The sequence below is a fragment of the Podarcis melisellensis genome (assembly GCF_964234715.1).
Source record: "Podarcis melisellensis genome assembly, chromosome: 13".
Taxonomy (NCBI): domain Eukaryota; kingdom Metazoa; phylum Chordata; class Lepidosauria; order Squamata; family Lacertidae; genus Podarcis; species Podarcis melisellensis.
Window position 1 is genome coordinate 26,466,689 of NC_138545.1, and position 23,112 is coordinate 26,489,800.

Consider the following 23,112-nt stretch of genomic DNA (forward strand, 5'->3'; position numbering starts at 1 on the left):
TGGCTTCTGTCACAGTGTTCCATTGTGCCAGAAGCAGTTTAGTCATGCTGGCCATATGACCCAGAAAAGCTGTCTGTGGGCAAATGCTGGCTTTCTCAGTCTGAAAGCGGAGATGAGCACCACACCCCACAGTCAGATTCGACTGGACTTAACCGTCCAGGGGTCCTTTACCTTACTGCACTCCAGCCTAATCGGGACATGTTGCATTTAGCAGAAATACTTATTGGTATACTGGTAAAATACTCATAGAGGCTTGCAGGCGACTTGATATAATCATGATGGAGAGGGAGGAAAATTGTGAAATCTATACATATAGGGGAAATAACCGTATTCACAGTTCCTGGACTAAAAGAGGGACCAGGACATAAGTATACTGTGGAGTTCAAATTTACAGAATTTTGTAATACAGAAAATAAAGGAATGTACCAAACTGCATTAAAATGTCTAATCTATAGAATACGTGTAGAAATGCATACATTAAAAATATCTATTTCAGTTTATCTTGTGAGGTATATGTATTTAATTGCAAATTTTCATACAGTATTCTTTTATTAAACACAAATGAATGTGATATTGACATATAGTATCACAGAAATAGCCATTCTTATTTTTGCCTTCAGTGCTCTACTGGTATATATGTAAATAAACCAATGGTAATATTAGGAATGGGGGGGATCAATTCAGTTCACATTGAAAGGCAAGCATACACAATTTGTAGTTTCTGAAACAATGCATGGACCAAAACACAGCCATCCATTGAAATTTGCACTTCTCTGGATCTTGCAATAATATAGTTCTCCAGCCAAGTCATATTTCTAAAAATGCATATACTTGGGGAAAGTGTTCATATAAAACCATATATTCATGAAACAACAAGCAAAAATGTGTTCCATTAGGGGGAACTGATTTGTAAAAAGAAGTATCTTAGGCAAATTTGCATACAAATATATGCATATTTTGAGATATTTGTACTAAAATCCTAGTGAACTTTTATGAGGACTTTTAAAAAAATTCAGAAACCAGTGTGGGAATTTGGAAAACTGACCTTCGAAGTGGGAAAATGGCAATTTGAGAGAAGCCAAAATTCACAGATTTGCTCATCCCAAATTCCAACTGGCTGTTGGTTAGATCCAGATTAAGTGAATTGAATTCAGTTCCCATTGAAAACTATGGGTCTTATTAAGCCATGATAAGTTTGACCCATTGATTTCAGTGGAGGAGTCTACCCCAAAAGCCTCCAAATCTTTCTCAAGCAAAGAAAATGAAAGCATTCAGTGCTGTCACAGCTTTGTTACTCAAAGCAAGCAGTTCATAAACACACATTTATCACGGCGCTTCAGTTCCTGCAAATAACTTGCACTGAATGTCATTACCTCTCTCATGAATGAAGTTTCTTGTAAGCTCAATTTCGAGCAGCTTTTGGTCTTGGGAGCAAGATGTGCACAGTGTCTTCTATAAGCATCTCAATAGACAAAGCTTGCCTTCCCATAATTTCTGAATTCTGTTTAGTCTGCTATGGCTTGTTTCACATCTTAGGCTTTATATATATATATATATAAAGAGAGGTAGTTTCTGTTTGGTTATTATTTATTATTAAGCATAAAAGGTAAATATCTTGAGAGATGCAATAATAATCTGAGAGGGAATGTAGGTTTCAAAGCTAGATTGAAGCCACACGGGGATACTGCAGGCCCATAGTCACAGAAGTAGGACACTGTGGGGATTTCCCTCATTCGGAAATATTCCCACTGCTTTCTTGAATGTTCAGAGTAATTCTTCTTTTAAGCACTACCTCTTTTACTTTTACTTAATTATAAGGAGCAGGGAAGGCATTTGGGCAATATACAGCTTAAGGCCTCATTGAAAAGTAAGGCAATAGATGTGGTATTGACTTATTATTGTGAGTTGTTCATGAGGGTATGTGCTTTTCGTTTCATTAGACCTTTCGGCAGTGCAGTGCATCCTACTTTTTATGTTCTATTTTTTACCCACATACTGGGTAAAAGGAATTTTTGACATGCCTAGAGTGCAATGAACTGTGGTCATTGATCCAGACCAACTTGTAGCTGAAACCGGGAACAATATGTGAACCAACACAAAGCCATCCTTTTAAATTCACTCTTCTATGTTGGAATGTGTTGATGGTGCGTGGAAGGGCTAGGTGTGGCCATCGCCTACCCCTTCAAATTTGGGTATTCCGTTAAAGGAATCCAGCGGTCGTGGATCCTGTCCGATGCCTGTGTGGCGGGGGGCCATGGCACAACCCTCGGTGACATCAGGGGAGAGCTTATAGTTGTATTAGCATCAACAGGCTCCACCTTCTGGTGAATAAACCCCTTTGGGGCTCACCCCTCTCCGAGTGGGTGGAGTCAATCTGTCGTTGTCCAATGCCTAAGCCAATACCTTCTCACTTGCTGTAATCAATAAAGTTGTGGCCTTTTCTTGCCCGTTAAACTTATACTCTGTGTCTATGTGTCTTCATTCCACAAAGCGGGGATCGAGTCCTCGAATCACAATATGTGAACCAACACAAAGCCATCCTTTTAAATTCACTTTTCTATGAATTTTGCAATGCAGTTCTCCAGCCAATTAATCTGTACAAAACTGCATACACTGAGATAAGGTGTGTTTTGGGGAAAATAAAATACATAATATTAGGAAAAAATGCCTGAAAGAAATCAGTAAATTCGCAAACAGAAATGTGTATCTCTGGAGAAATGTGCATCAAAAGGCTTTCATTAGGATTTATTCCCCCCCCCCACTCAGAAATTGCTGCAGGTGTGAACAACTGGATTTAAGATTGGAAATATGAGAAAATAAGAGAAACCAAAACTGGCAGATTCATCTATCTCTATCTACAACAAAAGCATGGTAGGGGATAAGGAACCAAGAGAAGTGAAACTGGCAGATCCGTTCATCCCTAGACATCCATAGGATTTATTTTACTTTATTCATTTATTTCAAAAGATGTACATACTGCTGGATTGCATTAAAATCTCAAAGTGGTTTTCAGCAAGAATGAAAACTAAAATTATCAGTAAAAACAGATAACTATTTAAAGCATTTTTAAAAAGTAAAAGCAGCAGTGTACTAAAATCCAAATTAAAATACATGTCAATATTCCATATGCCTGGATACATTGGCTTAAAGAAAAATGTTTTTGGCAGGTGTCAAAAAAAAGTACAGTAAAAGCACTTGCCTTAAGTCAATAGGCAGAGAGTTCAAAAGTGTGCATGAATCTTATGAAGCATTTTTAGCAGGCCTAATTCCACAGACTGATGCAGTTAAGTGGGCATAGATGAGTAAGGCGATGTCACAGTTCAATTTATCCCAAGCTTTATGTAGCTACACCTTGAAATAGGCCTGGCAGCAAATTGGCAAGCAGTGTAGGTTCTGAGCAGAGGTGCTATATGCTGATAGGGTAGATATTTAGTTGCATTGTAGAGAACCTCTGGAAAAAAAACTCCATCAATGCTTCTCTTCAGATGTAGCACTGAAACCACTGTAACACTATACCTCCAATTACAATTACTCAGAGTCAATTCAGGAGGATACCAACATCTGAAGAGACATCAAGAAGCATGAGCAAAGTCCCACTCCCCCCATCAACTCTCTGTGCCAATTCCTTAAATATATATGGCCACAGTGAACAGTTACACTGAAACAGATGCTTGAAATCAGGCATTGGGAAACATGGCCCTCCAGCTATTTTTGGACTACAACTCCCACTATCCCTAGTTAACAGGACCAGTGGTCAGGGATGACAGAAATTTTAGTCCCAAAACATCTGGAGGGCCAAGTTTGCCTATGCCTGCTTGAAACTAACTTTCAAGCAAAAACTTTCAACTTCCATGACTTTCCCCACCCAACTAATTTGTATAATTTCTTGCTCTGACATGATAATGATATGGGTGAGGGTTTATATAGCTAAGGCAGTAATCTAAATTCTGTTTATTTGGGAGTAAGCCTCATTGAATTAAATACAATGGACTTCTGCATAGACATGATTAAAAATCAGAGCCCGAACAATCAAACATTTATCCTCCACAACCATACAGCTTTCTTTTCTTTCTTTTTCTTTTTGAAATTCGCCAGGTAAATCCCATTAGATTCACAATTTATTTATTTTTTTAAAAAAAAATTGATTTTTTTTATTTTCAATGCAGAATCATAACAAAAATTACAAACATTGAATCCAAAATAATACTATACAGACAAAAATCCCAGGAACATATAGAAAAAAACAGAAAAGGAAAAGGAAAAAAAAAAAACCAAAGGAAACAAAACTAAACTAAACAAAAACAAAAAAGCACACATCTACAGAACAAAACCATATCCATACGTACATAAACACAAATTGACTTCCTTCCTTTGTTCTAAGACCTCAAAAAAATTACTCTTACTGTATTGTTGTGTCTAATTAGATTACTTCCATCTTTGTGCTTTTTTACACCATTTTTCTTATTCTTTAACCCTGTAAAGCATCACTCATTACATATCAATATACTAACTCCAGAACAATGTTTTTTCATATACTCGTTAGCACAACCCCATTCTTTTAATAATTTCTGGAAGAAACGAGCTATCAGTATTTGGAACCAAGAGGCACAAATTTCCCTTCCAAAATTTTCCAGCAGCCTTTCTCAGAGCCTCTTTGACATCTTTATTTCTCAGGCTATATATGAGGGGGTTAATTAAAGGAGGGAGGACCATGTAAAGCAGTGGAAAGATTTTGTTAAGGTCTCTGATGGTTTCATTTTCTGGTTTGAAATATGCAATGAATATTGATCCATAGAAGATAGAAACAACAATGATGTGAGAAGAACAGGTGGAAAAGGCCTTCTGCTTCCCAGTGGAGGATGGGATTTTTAAAATGGCAGCAACAATAAATATGTAGGAGATAAGGGTCAAAAGAAAAGGAGGAAAACTGAACACAAAAGCCAGGATTAGAATGACATATTTCACAAGGCTGGTGTCACTGCATGAGATTTTAACTAATGAAAGAGATTCACACAAAAAATTATCAATTTCATTGGAACCACAATAACGTAGTTGTGACAATAAGACCAAGCATATGGTGACCAACACAATGCTGTTGATCCAAGAGCAGCTGGCCAGTTGGATACACAGTTTACCATTCATAAGTGTTGCATAATATAGTGGTTTGCATATGGCTAAAAAACGATCATAAGACATCGCAGAGAGCAGATAGCTTTCTGTACCAATCAGGAGAGCAACAACAAAAAATTGTATGTGACATCCTTTAACAGAGATGGTTTTGTCTCCTGTCAGGAGACTTCCTAGCATCTTGGGAAGAGAGGCTGAGCTGTAGACTGCTTCCAAAAAAGACAAATTCCCCAGGAAGAAGTACATGGGCGTGTGCAGGTGATGATCAGTCACTATGAGAAAGACCATGAGGATATTGAAAGCAATTGTCAAAATGTAGATCCCCAGAAACACAAGGAATAGAAAGATGTGCAGATGAGGGAGATCCCCAAATCCCAGAAGGATGAACTCTGTGATTTCACTCAGGTTTCTCTGCATTGTCATCAAATGCTACATTCTGAAAGATAATTGGAAAGTCATATGAAAGTGATAGCTGTTATACAATAATTAAGTACCACTAAGTGAAGAAATGGAAGGGAGAAAGATTCTATCAACAGTCTATCTGGGGGAAAAAAAGCACATCACTTGGAAAGACAGGTGAAGTAATGCCAATGTATTGAAGAATCATGAATTGTGTAGGCTGTTTATATTAGCCAGATATATGTTTCCCTCAATTATAGTGAGAGGAAGATATTTAGCTCTCCCAGAATCAGAGGATCACTGCAAATGTAGTAAACAGTAACCTGATACTTTGGAGCATATTTTCTTTTCTTCTGATTTTGGCATTTATGCCAGAAGACAATTATTAGAGGCCTTACAACTCAGTAGGCTGATTTCTATGCTACCAATGGTTCAGGACCTGCTTTCAGACAGGAATGATCAAATTACGTTAATAGTGGCGGAATTTTTGACTGCTGTCGATGTAGAAAGCCCGGGCCATTATAAAGAGATTTAGTGGTTCTTAATTTATCGAAAATGAGGTAGTGTTGTATTGTATTATTTATGCAAATTGGTTTTCTCTGGAATTAAAGATCTGACGGGGACAAACCTTGTTATGCTGAACTCATATTTTGCACAATTTGTATACGGTGTCTGTTTGATAATGTGTGGTTTGCTACGCCTAATAAAGGATATTTGAATTTTTGGCCAATGTACTGGAAGAAGCAAAGATCACCAGTGTTGAAGTAATGATTCTTCAACATCAACTTTGTTGGACTGGTCATGTTGTATGGATGCCTGATTATCGTCTTCCAAAGCAACTACTCTACTCTGAACTTAAAAATGGTAAGTGTAATACTGGTGGTCAACAAAAGAGGTTGAAAGGCTCTCTCAGGGCAAATCTTAAAAAATGTAGTATAAACACTGACAACTGTGAAACACTGTCCTGCGAGTGCTCCAGTTGGAGAACAGCCTTTACCAAAGGTGTCATCTGTTTTGAAGACGCTCAAACTCAGGACTTGAGGGAGAAATGCGCCAAGAGTGAATTGCAATTGAATCCCATGACTAAATTAATCTACGGATTTCAAGGGACCTAAGAGCCAACCCCAGAAGTCTTCAGTGGTCTCTCAACCAAAGAAACAGAAAGCATTCGGCGCAGGGACATATTTCTTACTTCAGAATAAAGTGAGGAATTGACAATCACACATTTATTACAAAGCTTCAGTTCCTGCATATAATTAGCATTGAATGCACATACCTTTATCGTGAATGGATGAGGAGCTGAGGTTTGTATTGAGTGCAATTTCTGAGATGCTGTTCTTAGGAGCAAGTTGCATAGTCTGTTTACTTCTATCCTCATCTTCACAGACTTGATTGGAAGTTTCTTTCTCCATCGCTCCATCTATTTTAGCATCCCATGGCATGTTTCTCCTCTCAGGCATATCAGAAAGAGGAAGCCTCTAGATGGTTATTATATATTATTAGAAATCAAAGGTAAACGTATTGACAGATAGGGACTAATTGTCAGAGAGAGAACATTAGCTTGAAATCTAGACGAAACTCAAATGGGGATCATGCATCCCTAGTCACAGATGTGGGGCACTTTGGGGACTTCCATTCTTAGAAATATTCTTTAATGGATGTTCAGATTTTATTAAGGGAAACAAAGCCCTAGCTCTACCCGCATACAATATGCTGTTGATTTAGTGACTTAAAATGTAAGACTGTTTGAGTGTAATTAGTATAATTTTCAGGTAGGTAGCCAAGTTGCTCTGACACAGTTGAAATATATAAAAAGATTGTCCAGTAGCACCTTAGAGACTAACTAAGCAAGTTCCGGGTATAAACTTCCGTGTGCAGGCTACTGGTATTACTTTATTTGTGAGAGTTGGCCTTGTGTGGCATGTATTTTTCATAGAATCATAGAGTTGGAAGAGACCACAAGGGCCATCGAGTCCAACCCCCTGCCAAACAGGAAACACCATCAGAGCACTCCTGACATATGGTTGTCAAGCCTCTGCTTAAAGACCTCCAAAGAAGGAGACTCCACCACACTCCTTGGCAGCAAATTCCACTGTCGAACAGCTCTTACTGTCAGGAAGTTCTTCCTAATGTTTAGGTGGAATCTTCTTTCTTGTAGTTTGGATCCATTGCTCCGTGTCCGCTTCTCTGGAGCAGCAGAAAACAATCTTTCTCCCTCCTCTATGTGACATCCTTTTATATATTTGAACATGGCTATCATATCACCCCTTAACCTCCTCTTCTCCAGGCTAAACATGCCCAGCTCCCTTAGCCGTTCCTCATAAAGCATCGTTTCCAGGCCTTTGACCATTTTGGTTGCCCTCCTCTGGACACGTTCCAGTTTGTCAGTGTCCTTCTTGAACTGTGGTGCCCAGAACTGGACACAGTACTCCAGGTGAGGTCTGACCAGAGCAGAATACAGTGGCACTATTACTTCCCTTGATCTTAATGCTGTACTCCTATTGATGCAGCCCAGAATTGCATTGACTTTTTTAGCTGCCGCGTCACACTGTTGGCTCATGTCATGTCCTAGATCCTTTTCACATGTACTGCTCTCAAGCCAGGTGTCACCCATCTTGTATTTGTGCCTCTCTCTCTTTTTTTTTTTTTTTTTGCACAAGTGCTTACCTTTTCTCTACTGCTCTGCATCCTCCCTTTTGCCTTCAAAAATCATATTTCTGCACTGATTACTTTAAAAGGAAAAGGCAAATATTTATTTGTTTGTTTTTATTTTGTTTGTTTATTTATTTATTTATTTAGTTGGTTATTTAGTTATTTATTTATTGGTTTTCACTTATTACAGTACAATACGAATGTACCAAAGCCAACACCATTTCCTCCCCATCCCCCCATACATTTACATTTATATTTTCTCAATCCATCATATTATTCTTTTCTCCCTCCTCCCACTTCCCTCTGCCCCCATTTCATTTCCTCCACATTATACAATTTAAAATCATATTTGCATTCTACAGTCTTCTGAAGTCATCTATATATTCTTATTATCTTTCCTTACTAATTTTTCTTCCATCCACTACTTCACATTTTAATCTAGGCATATTAGCATATCTTTTTTGAGCAATATTTTGCCATATATTCATCAAAAGATTTCCACTCCTTTTTTAAATTTTTGATTCGACTGATTTCTTGTTACAGCAGTTAATCTTGCCAAAATTAAATATTCATTTAGTTTACAAATCCATTCCTTCTTTGTGGGTATAGTTTGTGATTTCCACCTAGCAGCTATCATTATTCTAGCAGCTGTACTTGCATATAGGAAAATTCTCTCTCCCCCCGCCCACAACGTGGTATCTCTTCGTCTATCAATCCAAGCAGATATGTCTCTGCTTTATTTGTTACTGATATTTTCAACATCTTCTTTAGTTCTTCATGTACTTGACATGCCTAGTGCATTGAACTGTGGCCATTAATCCAGACCTACTTGTAGCTGAAACCTAGAAAAGTATGTGAACCAACACACAGCCATCCTTTTAAATTCACTCTTCTCTGAATTTTGCAATGCAATTCTCCAGCCAAGTAATTTCTACAGAACTGCATACACTGAGATAAGTTGCATATTGGGGAAAATAACATACAGAATGCATTATATTAGGGGGAAATGCTTGAAAAAACATGTATATTCACATACAGAAATGCGTGTCTCTGGAGAAATTTGCATCAAAATGATTACTTTAGGATTAAGTTGCCCCTCCTCCCCACAAAAAATTGCTGTAGGTATGGAGAAATGAATTTAAGATGGGGGGGGGGGGGTGGAATGAGAAAATAAGAGAAACCAAAACTGGCAGATATCTACAACTGAACCATTGGAAGTGATAAGGATCTGAGAGAAGTGAAATTGACAGATCCATTCATCCCTAGACATCCATTGGATTTATTTCACTTTATTCATTTATTTCAAAAGATGTATTTATTGCTTGTCAGGAATGAGTTGTGAGTGCTAGCAGAGATAAGAGTCCGGGAATCCAGCCATTTTTACAGAGATTTATTGGTTTCTTCTCTCTTCTTACATGAGCTCTAAAAGTACATCTCCATCATGGTGAGTCAGTTGCCTGGACTGAGGGAACTTTCGATTTCCCCCTGCATAACCATTTCCTAAGCCCAACCCCCTTCCTTCCTCTCTGACGAAAGTGGCTTGGCCCCGGAAGTGCCTCCCCCTCTCAGATTCATTGCCTCCTGACAGCCTTTCATCACCTTCCTTGTCCGAGGAAGAACAGCTACTAATTAATGGAGGTTACTCTCGGTAAGTTCCCATCCTCTCCCCCCTCTTCTGCCTCCAATTCCCTGACATTGTTGGATTGGATAAAAATCTCAAAGTGGTTTTCAGCAAGAATGAAAACTAAAATTATCAGTAAAAACTGATAACTACTTAAAGCTTTTTTTAAAAAAAATAAGAGCGGCAGTATGCTAAAATCCAAATTAAAATACATGTCAATATTCCACATGCATGGATACATTGGCCTAAAGGAAAATGTTTTTAGCAGGTGCCAAAAAAAGAGTACAGTGAAGCCACCTGCTTTAAGCAAATAAGCAGAGAGTTCGAAAGTGTGCATGAGCCTTATGAAGCATCTATAGCAATCCCAGTTCCACAGACTGATGCAGACTGGGCATAGATGAGTAGGGTGATGTCACAGTTCAATTTATCCCTGGCTTTATGTAGCTACACCTTGAAATAGGCCTGGTAGCAAATTGGCAAGCAGTGCAGGTTCTGAGCAGAGGTGCTATATGCTGATAGGGTAGATATTCAGTTGCATTGTAGAGAACCTCTGGAAAAACAATCTGTCAATGCTACTCTTCAGAAGTAGCACTGAAACCAATTAACACAATGCCTCCAATTATAATTACTCGGAGTCATTCCAGAAGGATACTTTCATCACTAGTATCAACATCTGAAGAGACATCAAGAAGTACAAGCAAAGTTCCACTTCCCTGATTAACCCTCTGTGCTAATTTCCTAAATATATATGGCCATAGGAAAAAGTTACACTGAAACAGATGCTTGAAACTTTCAAGCAAAAGTGTATTATAATGTTTTCAACTTCCATGCCTTCACCACCCAAGTCATTTCTATAATTTCTTGCTCTGACATGATAATGATATGGGTGCGGGTTTACATAGCTAAGGCAGTAATCTAAATTCTGTTTATTTGGGAGTAAGCCCCATTGAATTAAATACAATGGACTTCTGCATAGACATGATTAAAAATCAGCGTCAGAACAATCAGACATTTATCCTCCACACCCATACAGCTTTATTTCTTAGAAGAAAGGAGCCATCAGTATTTGGAACCAAGAGGCACAAATTTCCCTTCCAAAATTTTCCAGCAACCTTTCTCAGAGCCTCTTTGACATCTTTATTTCTCAGGCTATATATGAGGGGGTTAATAAAAGGAGGGAGGACCATGTAAAGTAGTGGAAAGATTTTGTTAAGGTCTCTCATTGTTTCAATTTTTGGTGTGAAGTATGCAATGAATATTGACCCATAGAAGACAGAAACAACAATCACATGAGAAGAACAGGTGGAAAAGGCTTTCTGCTTCCCAGTGGTGGATGGGATTTTCAAAATGGCAGCAACAATAAATATGTAGGAGATAAGGGTCAAAAGAAAAGGAGGAAAACTGAACACAAAAGCCAGGATTAGAATGACATATTTCACAAGGCTGGTGTCACTGCATGAGATTTTAACCAATGAAAGAGATTCACAAAAGAAATGATCAATTTCATTGGAACCACAATAATGTAGTTGTGATATCAAGACCAAACATATGGTGACCAACACAAGGCTGTTGACCCAAGAGCAACTGGCCAGCTGGATACACAGTTTACCATTCATAAGAGTTGCATAATATAGGGGTTTGCATATGGCTAAGAAACGATCATAAGACATCACAGAGAGCAGATAGCTTTCTGTACCAATCAGGAGAGCAACAACAAAAATTTGTATGTAACATCCTTTAACAGAGATGGCTTTGTCTCCTGTTAGGAGACTGGCCAGCATCTTGGGCAGAGAGGCTGAGCTGTAGACTGCTTCCAAAAAAGACAAATTCCCCAGGAAGAAGTACATGGGTGTGTGCAGGTGATGATCAGTCACTATGAGAAAGACCATGAGGATATTGAAAGCAATTGTCAAAATGTAGATCCCCAGAAACACAAGGAACAGAAAGATGTGCAGATGAGGGAGATCCCCAAATCCCAGAAGGATGAACTCTGTGATTTCACTCAGGTTTCTCTGCATTGTCATCAAATGCTACATTCTGAAAGATAATTGGAAAGTCATATGAAAGGGATAGCCATTATACAATAGTTAAGTACCACTGAGTGAAGAAATGGAAGGGAGAAAGATTCCATCAATGGTGTCTCTGAAAATAAAGGCACATCACCTGGGAAGACAGGTGAACTAATGCCAATGTACCGAAGAATCATGAATCGTGCAGGCTGTTTATGTTAGCCAGATTTAATATGTTTCCCTCAATTATAGTGAGAGGAAATTATTTAGCTCTCCCAGAATCAGAGCATCTTTGCAAATGTAAAAAACAGGAACCTGATACTTTGGAGCATATTTTCTTTTCTTGTGATTTTGGCATTTATTCCAGAAGACAAATATTAGAGGCCTTACAACTCAGTAGGCTGATTTCTATGCTACCAATGGTTCAAGACCTGCTTTCGGACTGGAATGATCAAATTACTTTAATATTGGCTGAATTTTTGAGTGCTGTCCATGTAATAATAATTATTATTTATTATTTATTCCCCGGCCATCTGGCCGGGCTTCCCCAGCCACTCTGGGCGGCTTCCAAAAAATATTAAAATACTGTAATATATCAAACATTAAAAGCTTCCCTAAACAGGGCTGCCTTCAGATGTCTTCGAAAAGTCTGGTAGTTGTTTTTCTTTTTGACATCTGGTGGGAGGACGTCTCACAGGTAGGGCTCCACTATCAGACTGGACCATTATAAAGAGATTTAGTGGTTCTTAATTTATTGGTAATGTGGTAGTGTTGTATTGTATTCTTTATGCAAATTGATTTTCTCTGGAGTTAGAGATCTGACGGGGACAAACCTTGTTATGCTGAGCTCATATTTTGCACAATTTGTATACAGTGTCTATTTGATCATGTGTGGTTTGCTACGCCTAATAAAGGATATTTGAATTTTTGGCCAATGTACTGGAAGAAGCAAAGATCACCAGTGTTGAAGTAATGATTCTTCAACATCAATTTTGTTGGACTTGTCATGTTGTGCGGATGCCTGATTATCGTCTTCCAAAGCAACTACTCTACTCTGAACTTAAAAATGGTAAGTGTAATACTGGTGGTCAACAAAAGAGGTTGAAAGGCTCTCTCAGGGCAAATCTTAAAAAATGTAGTATAAACACTGACAACTGTGAAACACTGTCCTGCGAGTGCTCCAGTTGGAGAACAGCCTTTACCAAAGGTGTCATCTGTTTTGAAGACGCTCAAACTCAGGACTTGAGGGAGAAATGCGCCAAGAGTGAATTGCAATTGAATCCCATGACTAAATTAATCTACGGATTTCAAGGGACCTAAGAGCCAACCCCAGAAGTCTTCAGTGGTCTCTCAACCAAAGAAACAGAAAGCATTCAGTGCAGGGACATATTTCTTACTTCAGAATAAAGTGAGGAATTGACAATCACACATTTGTTACAAAGCTTCAGTTCCTGCACATAATTAGCATTGAATGCAAATACCTTTATCGTGAATGGATGAGGAGCTGAAGTTTGTATTGAGTGCAATTTCTGAGATGCTGTTCTTAGGAGCAAGTTGCATAGTCTGTTTACTTCTATCCTCATCTTCACAGACTTGATTGGAAGTTTCTTTCTCCATCGCTCCATTTATTTTAGCATCCCATGGCATGTTTCTCCTCTCAGGCATATCAGAAAGAGGAAGCCTCTAGCTGGTTATTATATATTATTAGAAATCAAAGGTAAACGTATTGACAGATAGAGACTAATTGTCAGAGAGAGAACATTAGCTTGAAATCTAGACGAAACTCACATGGGGATCATGCATCCCTAGTCACAGATGTGGAGCACTTTGGGGACTTCCATTCTTAGAAATGTTCTTTAATGGATATTCAGATTTTATTAAGGGAAACAAAGCCCTAGCTCTGCCTGCATACAATATGCTGTTGATTTAGTGACTTAAAATGTAAGACTGTTTGAGTGTAATTAGTATAACTTTCAGGTACGAAGCCAAGTTGCTCTGACACAGTTGAAATATATAAAAAAGATTGTCCAGAGAGACTAACTAAGCAACTTCCGGGTATAAGCTTTCATGTGCATGCTACTGGTATTACTTTATTTGTGAGATTTGGCCTTGGGTGGCACGTATTTTTCATAGAATCATAGAGTTGGAAGAGACCACAAGGGCCATCGATTCCAACCCCCTGCCAAGCAGGAAACACCATCAGAGCACTCCTGACATATGGTTGTCAAGCCTCTGCTTAAAGACCTCCAAAGAAGGAGACTCCACCACACTCCTTGGCAGCAAATTCCACTATATAAAAAGATTGACCAGTAGCACCTTAGAGACTAATTAAGCATGTTCTGGGTATAAGCTTTTGTGTGCATGCACACGAAAGCTTATACCCAGAACATATTTAGTTGGTCTCTAAATTGCTACTGGTATTACTTTACTTGTGTGAATTGGCCTTGGGTGGCATGTATTTTTCATTCTGCTTACCTTTTCTCCACTGCTCTGCATCCTCCCTTTTGCCTTCAAAAATCATATTTCTGCACTGATTACTTTAAAAGGAAATGGGAAATATTTATTTATTTAGTTAGTTAGTTAGTTATTGGTTTTCACATATTACAGTACAATACAAATGTACCAAAGCCAACACCATTTCCTCACCATCCCCCCATACATTTACATTTATATTTCCTCAATCCATCATATTATTCTTTTCTCCCTCCTCCCACTTCCCTCCGCCCCCACTTGATTTCCTCCACATAATACAATTTACAATAATCTTTGCATTCTACAGTCTTCTCAAGTCATCTATATATTCTTATTATCTTTCCTTACTAATTTTTCTTCCATCCACTACTTCACATTTTAATCTAGAAAACACATTTTAATTAGTAATTTTTCTTCCATCCACTACTTCACATTTTAATCTGGGCATATTAGCATATCTTTTTTGAGCAATATTTTGCCATATATTCATCAAAATATTTCCACTCCTTTTTAAATTCTTGATTCGACTGATTTCTTGTTATAGCAGTTAATCTTGCCAATATTAAATATTCATTTAGTTTACAAATCCAATTTAAGATTGGGGGGAAATGGGAAAATAAGAGAATTCATCTATCTCTATCTACAACTGAACCATGGGAGGTCATAAGGATCTCAAAGAAGTGAATTTGGCAGATCTATTCATCCCTAGACATCCATAGGATTTATTTTACTTTATTCAATTATTTCAAAAGATGTACATACTGCTTTGTTGCATTAAAATCTCCAAGTGGTTTTCAGCAAGAATGAAAAATAAAATTATCAGTAAAAGCAGATAACTATTTAAAGCTTTTTTAAAAAAATAAGAGTGATAGTATGCTAAAACCCAAATTAAAATACATGTCAATATTCCACATGCCTGGATACATAGGCCTAAAGGAAAATGTTTTTGGAGGATGCCAAAAAAAGAGTACAGTGAAGGCACTTGCCTTAAGTAAATAAGCAGAGTTCAAAAGAGTGCATGAGTCTTATGAAGCATCTATAGCAATCCCAGTTCCACAGACTGATGCAGTTAAGTGGACATAGATGGAGTAAGGTGATGTCACAGTTCAATTTATCCCAGGCTTTATGTAGCTACACCTTGAAATAGGCCTGGTAGCAAATTGGCAAGCAGTGCAGGTTCTGAGCAAAGGTACTATATGCTGATAGGGTAGATATTCAGTTGCATTGTAGAGAACCTCTGGAAAAACAATCTGTCAATGCTACTCTTCAGAAGTAGCACTGACACCACTTAACACAATGCCTCCAATTATAATTACTCGGAGTCATTCCAGAAGGATACTTTCATCACTAGTATCAACATCTGAAGAGACATCAAGAAGTACAAGCAAAGTTCCACTTCCCTGATTAACCCTCTGTGCTAATTTCTTAAATATATATGGCCATAGGAAAAAGTTATACTGAAACAGATGCTTGAAACCTAACTTTCAAGCAAAAACGTATTATAATGTTTTCAACTTCCATGTCTTCACCACCCAACTAATTTCTATAATTTCTTGCTCTGAGATGATAATGATATGGGTGAGGGTTTATATAGCTAAGGCAGTAATCTAAATTCTGTTTATTTGGGAGTAAGCCCCATTGAATTAAATACAATGGACTTCTGCATAGACATGATTAAAAACCAGAGCCTAAACAATCAAACATTTATCCTCCACACCCATACAGCTTTATTTCTTAGAAGAAAGGAGCCGTCAGTATTTGGAACCAAGAGGCACAAATTTCCCTTCCAAAATTTTCCAGCAACCTTTCTCAGAGCCTCTTTGACATCTTTATTTCTCAGGCTATATATGAGGGGGTTAATAAAAGGAGGGAGGACCATGTAAAGCAGTGGAAAGATTTTGCTAAGGTCTCTCATTGTTTCATTTTTTGGTGTGAAGTATGCAATGAATATTGACCCATAGAAGATAGAAACAACAATGATGTGAGAAGAACAGGTGGAAAAGGCCTTCTGCTTCCCAGTGGTGGATGGGATTTTTAAAATGACAGCAATAATATATATGTAGGAGATAAGGGTCAAAAGAAAAGGAGGAAAACTGAACACAAAAGCCAGGATTAGAATGACATATTTCACAAGGCTGGTGTCACTGCATGAGATTTTAACTAATGAAAGAGCTTCACAAAATAAATTATCAATTTCATTGGAACCACAATAATGTAGTTGCCACATCAAGACCAAACATATGGTGACCAACACAATGCTGTTGACCCAAGAGCAACTGGCCAGCTGGATACACAGCTTACCATTCATAAGAGTTGCATAATATAGTGGTTTGCATATGGCTAAGAAACGATCATAAGACATCACAGAGAGCGGATAGCATTCTGTACCAATCAGGAGAGCAACAACAAAAAATTGCATGTGACATCCTTTAACAGAGATGGTTTTGTCTCCTGTCAGGAGACTTCCTAACATCCTGGGCAGCGTTGTTGAGCTGTAGACTGCTTCTAAAAAAGACAGATTCCCCAGGAAGAAGTACATGGGTGTGTGCAGGTGATGATCAGTCACTATGAGAAAGACCATGAGGATATTGAAAGCAATTGTCAAAATGTAGATCCCCAGAAACACAAGGAATAGAAGGATGTGCAGATGAGGGAGATCCCCAAATCCCAGAAGGATGAACTCTGTGACTTCACTCAGGTTTCTCTGCATTGTGGTTGTCATCAAATGCTATATTCTGAAAGATAATTGGAATGTGTTATGAAAGTGATAGCCATTATAAAATAGTTAAGTACCACTAATTGAAGAAATAGAAGGGAGAGCAATATAATCTAGTCTTCAGTGCTCTCTCAACCAAAGAAAACGAAAAGCATTCAGTGTGACCAGATACTTCTTACTATTGAATGAAGTGAGGAATTGACAACCACACTTTCATTACAAAGCTTTAGTTCCTGCAAATAATTAGCACTGAATGCAAATACCTTTATCATGAATGGTGAGGAGCTGAAGTTTGTACTGAGTGCAATTTCTGAGATGCTGGTCTTAGGAGCAAGTTTTCTTCTATCCTCATCTTCACAGACTTGATTGGAAGTTTCTTTCTCCATCGCTGCTTTATTTATTTTAGCAACCCATGGCATGTTTCTCCTCCCAGGCTGTATCAGAAAGAAGAGGTCTCTAGCTGGTTGTTATATATTATTAGAAATCAAAGGTAAACATATTGACATATAGGGACTAATTGTCGGAGAGGGAACATTAGCTTGAAATCTAGACCAAACTCACATGGGGATCATGCATCCCTAGTCACAGATGTGGGGCACTTTGGGGACTTCGATTCTTAGAAATGTTCTTTAATGGATATTCATATTTTATTATGGGAAATAAAGCCCTAGCTCTTTTACTTATGGAGTTATAAGAACAGCATGAATACAACATGTTGTTGATTTGGTCACTTAAAAAGTACAGTGGTACCTTAGGTTAAGAACTTAATTCATTCTGGAGGTCTGTTCTTAACCTGAAACTGTTATTAACCTGAAGCACCACTTTAGCTAATGGGCCCCCCCGCTGCCGCTGCGCCGCCACTGCACTTTTTCTCTTCTCATCCTGAAGCAAAGTTCTTAACCCGAAGTAATATTTCTGGGTTAGCGGAGTCTGTAACCTGAAGCATATGTAACCCGAGGTACCACTGTATGGCTATTTGAGTGGGATTGGGGTTAGTTTATTTGTGTGAGTTGGCCTTGGGTGGCATGTATTTTCCTTTCCACTGCTCTGAATCTTCCTTTTTGCCTTCAAAAATCATCTTTCTGCAGTGATTTCTTTAAAGGTGGTATCTATATCTACACACACACCCCCCCCTATGTGAAGCGTATCTTATAATCTGATGTTTTTGCAAGTGGCCATGATCTCCTAAAATTCCTGGGTGTCAGATTCTCTCCATAATTTCTGAAATTTGTTAATGTGGGCTTCGAAATCAAGTCAGCTTCCTGAGGAGCTGGGCTTAGAAAGGTGCCATCCAAAAATAAAGACCAGTCACAGCAGAGTCATTACCCTGACAAAATATGATACAATTGCCCTAGGTACTTCATTTGGTATCTGAACCACATGCCAATACAGTGGTCATCCAGTATGAAAATTATATTCAAGAGTATCATATCCTTTCTTTCCTCTTTATAATAAATGTGATCCTTGACGTATCAAGTATTATGCTATGGAAGATGAGCAGACTTTATATTTGGGAACATCCATTTCCTTTATAATTGATATATTACCCATATACAGAGCCATAGCTAGGTGATCTTGCGCCCCTGGAAGAACCGTCCAGATTGCACCCCCTAGCCATGGACAAATTAGCTCTTCTTTCTGCCTCTCCTCCATTCCCCTCCACCCATTCAATGCCTCACACACTTCACCTTGTAATGAATTCTTTTACAGAAAATTCAATATTTAATTTATTATTTCTTAATAAAAGGTTTTTGTGTGCCGTGAAGGACCCTCCAGCACAGCCAGCAGGTAGAGACCTTCTTGCCCAGGGGCTGCCCCTTTTTGACTCCCCTGTACCCAGGAGAGCCCTCTCCCCCAGCCAACAGGGAGCGCAGCCAAAAGGCCACTCAAACTTTCAGTTCCCAACTTAGCAGCGAAAGATTTTCCCACCTTTGAAAGTGGGTTGCTGGCAGCTTCCTACCCTCTCTTCATTCCTCTGAGCAGCCAATGACCTCCCCGCCCCAGTTCGATGGTTCAACAGCAGGGAGCTCTGCACACAGAGCAAAGGGGCACCAAGACCATATAATACTGGTCCTGAAATACCTACATTGGCTCCCAGTACGTTTTTCAAGCACAATTTAAAGTGTTGGCTCTCACCTTTGAAGCCCTAAATGGCCTCAGCCCAGTATACCTGAAGGAGCCTCTCCAGCCCCATCGTTCAGCCCGGACACTGAGGTCCAGCTCTGAGGACCTTTTGGCGGTTCCCTCACTGCAAGATGTGAGGTTACAGGGAACCAGGCAGAGGGACTTCTCGGCTGTGGCGCCCCCTCTGAGGAATGCCCTTCCAGCAGATGTCAAGGAAATAAACAACTATCTGACTTTTAGAAGACAACTGAAGGCAACCCTGTATCGGGAAATTTTTTATGTCTAATGTTTTACTACTTTTTATTTGCTGTAAGTTGCCCAGAGTGGCTGGGGAATTGCAGCCAGATGGGTGGGTATAAATAATAAAATTATTATTATTGCTATTATTATGTCAAAGGCCTTGCTTCGACCATACAGTAGAAGACTGAGAGATGTAACACTAATATGCAGAATATTTATATTGTTTAAACAACAAGAAAAGTACCTTCCTTTGTCCTCATGACTGAAACTCTGGCATTTTAACCAACTCAGGTAATTAGTACGGCCCCCAAAGGCCAGATAAGATTGCTGTAGGGACTAGATTTGTTATGTAAGCCACTGGTTGGCTATCCTAGCAATGGGTATTGTAATATTTAAAATGGTTCTCCTTCATTACTTGCTCCTTGGTTGGGAACTGTTGTAAAACTGCCAAGTAAACAAAACCTGGCTCTCCTTGGGGAGGTGGTCCCTCTGGGTGGAAACATACATATCTATAAATCACTTCAGCATAGAAGAATCGGAGTATTGTTGTGATGATTTCATGTACCTCGTTCAGGTATGTAAAAGATTTTGGGGGCTTGTTTCATTTTGTTTTTGTTTTTTAATGCTGCATAGGCACAAATGAGAACAAGGAGCTCAATGTCTTCATAAACCATTAAATCCACTCCTGTATGTGTGTGCATGTGGGAAATGTTTTGCAAATTCATGTTTTTTCTCCCTGCAGTATACAGCAAGGATGTGCTAAATATTAATCACTGGTAAATTAGACAATTGCAACATACCTCTTTGTTCTGTTAGGAGTTGGAGTGTCAACCACACCATAATTGAGAGTTTCACATCCATGAGGTGTGATTTCTCTGTTTCTTCTCCAATCAATATCCACTATCTAGGTAAGGAGAAAGCAACTTCACTTAACTACATGGTAAACATAATAGTTTTCTATCAGGTGATAAAGATGTATAAATAATCTTCCCCCCTTATTCCTCCAATTAAAAAGTGATTTAAATTAAGATATTTCAGAAGTAGGAATATTATCTCTGTGCAACTTGAGAAATAACTTGAAAGGTTGCTGGCCCCTTTAATGAAGGAGGTTTGTCTAATAATACTTGTCTACATAAGTATTTTTGCATCCTTTTTGTTGTATGGTATGCTAATATTCTCTTAAATTTAGCTTTTAGAATGTGTGGATTAAATTGATCATTGAGAATTCCATTATGAACAGACCGAGTGGACGACTCATGTGTGGATCAGAAATTAGTTATCCAGTGGATTTCACACTGCATGAAAGTCCCACATTTAAATATGTCTATTTTCAGGGATGGGGGAATCATTGTGAAGTGTGTGTTTTGAGATTTGAGAGAAATATATTTTAAATTTTATGTTTCACTCATGTTTTGTGAATAAGTCTTTTAACCTAAACTAACTGGGGGAAAGCCCCATTTGTACATAGAAAAAGTTTATTTAATAACAATTTTACTTATTTCTAGATTCATTCTATGGAAAAGAAGGTATTGGAAAACCAAACAGTGGTTACAAAATTTATCCTTCTGGGGTTTGGAGATATCCCAGCTGTCCAGGTCTTGCTCTTTCTGATGGTCCTGATAATCTACATTATCACCATGGTTGGAAACATCCTCATTGTCACACTTGTCATGGCTGATCAGCATTTGCACACACCAATGTACTACTTCCTAGGGAATCTGTCATGCTTGGAGACTTGCTACAGCTCAACAATCTTGCCCAGAATGCTGGCCAGTTTTGTGACTGGAAACAGATCAATTTCTTTCAATGGCTGTTTTTTACAGATGTACTTCTTTGGTTCACTAGCTGCAACAGAATGTTTCCTCTTATCTGCCATGTCATATGATCGATATTTAGCCATATGCAAACCTTTGCACTACACAACCCTTATGAGCAACAGGGATTGCCTCTGTTTAATGATTGGGTCCTGGATAAGTGGCTTTCTAGGAAATACTGTATTATTTCCTTTGTTGCAGTTGACATTCTGTGGGGAAAACGAAATAGATCATTTCTTTTGCGACTTCAACCCCTTGCTAAAATTGGCTTGCAGTGATACTCACAAAATCATAATTGATGCTTTCATGATGGCTTGCATTTTCACACTGCCTCCTTTTTTTCTGACCGTGACATCTTATGCTTGCATCATAGCCACTGTCTTGAGAATCCCATCTTCCACAGGAAGGAAAAAGGCTTTCTCTACCTGCTCATCCCATCTTACTGTGGTCACCATTTTCTATGGGACCCTGATGATTGTGTACATGCTGCCTGACACTCAATTGCTGGGAGATTTGAACAAAGTTTTCTCTGCTTTTTACACTGTCTTGACTCCAATGGTCAATCCCCTGATCTATAGCCTGCGAAATAAAGAGGTGAAAGAAGCCTTAAGGAAAATTCAAACAAAAATAATTCAGGCTAGATTTCTGAGATAAAACAGTGTGTGTCAATGAATATTTGGTTTCTTCAGAATTGTATCCATTGCTGCTGTAGTGATGTAATAGTTATATTTGCACTGTAGTAGTTCCTAAGGGACATGGCTGGCGCTGTGGGTTAAATCACAGAGCCTAGGGTTTGCCGATCAGATGGTTGGCAGATTGAATCCTCAAGACGGGGTGAGTTCCCATTGCTCGGTCCCTTCTCCTGCCAACCTAGCAGTTCCAAAGCATGAAGTGCAAGTAGATAAATAGGTACTGCTCCAGCGGGAAGGTAAACAGTGTTTCCGTGCACTGCTCTGGTTTGCCAAATGCGGCTTAGTCTTGCTGGCCACATGCTGCATGCCAGCTCCCTCGGCCAATAAAGCGAGATGGGCGCCACAACCCCAGAGTCGTCTGCGACTGGACCTAATGGTCAGGGGTCTCTTTACCTTTATCTTTTTAGTTCCTAAGACATCATACGTTTTCTATCATCTATCTATCTATCATCTATCTATCATCTATCTATCATCTATCTATCTATCTATCATCTATCTATCTATCTATCTATCTATCTATCTATCTATCATCTATCTATCTATCTATCATCTATCTATCGCTATCATCTATTTGTCTATCTATCATCTTCACTTCCATTTCACATGTATAGACCATTTCAGATGCACACCAGTTCCTCCACATCTAACACCCCATGAAATAGTCATACAAGGAAAGTTATGTACAATGTAGTAGGTCCCTCCTCCGGCCAAATACTCCACAGTGATTATTTGTGCATGCATAGTGGCTGAAAAATACTTTATTCATTCAATATAGTGGTCTCCAGACATTGCTGAACTCCAGTTCCATAACTAATGCAGAGCCACAGAGCAGAAAGATCCTGGCCAGTCTTGCCCAAATTCATGTTGGGATATGGAGAAAAGTGTGAGCACAGGGCCCTAAAGGCAAAATTGGGTGAATACGTAAATTTCAGTTTCTCTTGTTTCTCATTTTTTCCACTTTCCAGTTTTCTAGATTTCCACATCAGCTTGCAATTTTATTTTATATTTTAAAATCCCTCATGAAAATTCACCAGCGTTTTTGTGATTATTTCTCCTGAAATATTTTGAAAAGCAATTTCCCCAAATAAAATGCAATTCAATGTTATTTTGCCTAACTCAATGCATTTTTATGCAAACTTCACCCTAGTGTTTTTGTGCGCATTGCTTCACTAAAGAATTGCAAAATTTAGAGAAGGAGCAATGTCAAAGGCTGGCTGCAAGCCATTTCACATATTGTTTTGGGAAG

The 23,112-nt window shown here is 38.6% G+C and overlaps 5 protein-coding genes across 5 annotated transcripts in view; 1 reads left to right on the forward strand and 4 right to left on the reverse strand.

The window, feature by feature from the left end:
* The window catches only part of LOC309354852 (vomeronasal type-2 receptor 26-like), a gene marked incomplete at both ends in the record, with an annotated part of 356,212 nt that overhangs the window by 233,357 nt on the left and 99,743 nt on the right, over positions 1 to 23,112 (reverse strand). The gene's annotated exons all lie outside the window — the stretch shown is intronic.
* LOC309356119 (olfactory receptor 2AP1-like) lies at positions 168 to 5,544 on the reverse strand (the record flags this gene model as incomplete). The annotated part of the gene is made up of 2 exons (XM_081887298.1): positions 168 to 345; positions 4,610 to 5,544. 2 exons carry the CDS (start codon positions 5,542 to 5,544, stop codon positions 168 to 170), a joined length of 1,113 nt encoding a protein of 370 aa, XP_081743424.1.
* LOC309356120 (olfactory receptor 2AP1-like) lies at positions 10,804 to 11,817 on the reverse strand (the record flags this gene model as incomplete). Its single annotated transcript, XM_081887299.1, has 1 exon — positions 10,804 to 11,817. One exon carries the CDS (start codon positions 11,815 to 11,817, stop codon positions 10,804 to 10,806), a length of 1,014 nt encoding a protein of 337 aa, XP_081743425.1.
* On the forward strand, positions 12,856 to 21,828 carry LOC309356122 (olfactory receptor 6B1-like; the record flags this gene model as incomplete). The annotated part of the gene is made up of 3 exons (XM_081887301.1): positions 12,856 to 12,877; positions 20,177 to 20,268; positions 20,866 to 21,828. The coding sequence occupies exon 3, from the start codon at positions 20,875 to 20,877 to the stop codon at positions 21,826 to 21,828; it is 954 nt and encodes a 317-aa protein (XP_081743427.1). The 5' UTR covers positions 12,856 to 12,877; positions 20,177 to 20,268; positions 20,866 to 20,874.
* On the reverse strand, positions 15,977 to 16,990 carry LOC309356121 (olfactory receptor 2AP1-like; the record flags this gene model as incomplete). Its single annotated transcript, XM_081887300.1, has 1 exon — positions 15,977 to 16,990. The coding sequence occupies one exon, from the start codon at positions 16,988 to 16,990 to the stop codon at positions 15,977 to 15,979; it is 1,014 nt and encodes a 337-aa protein (XP_081743426.1).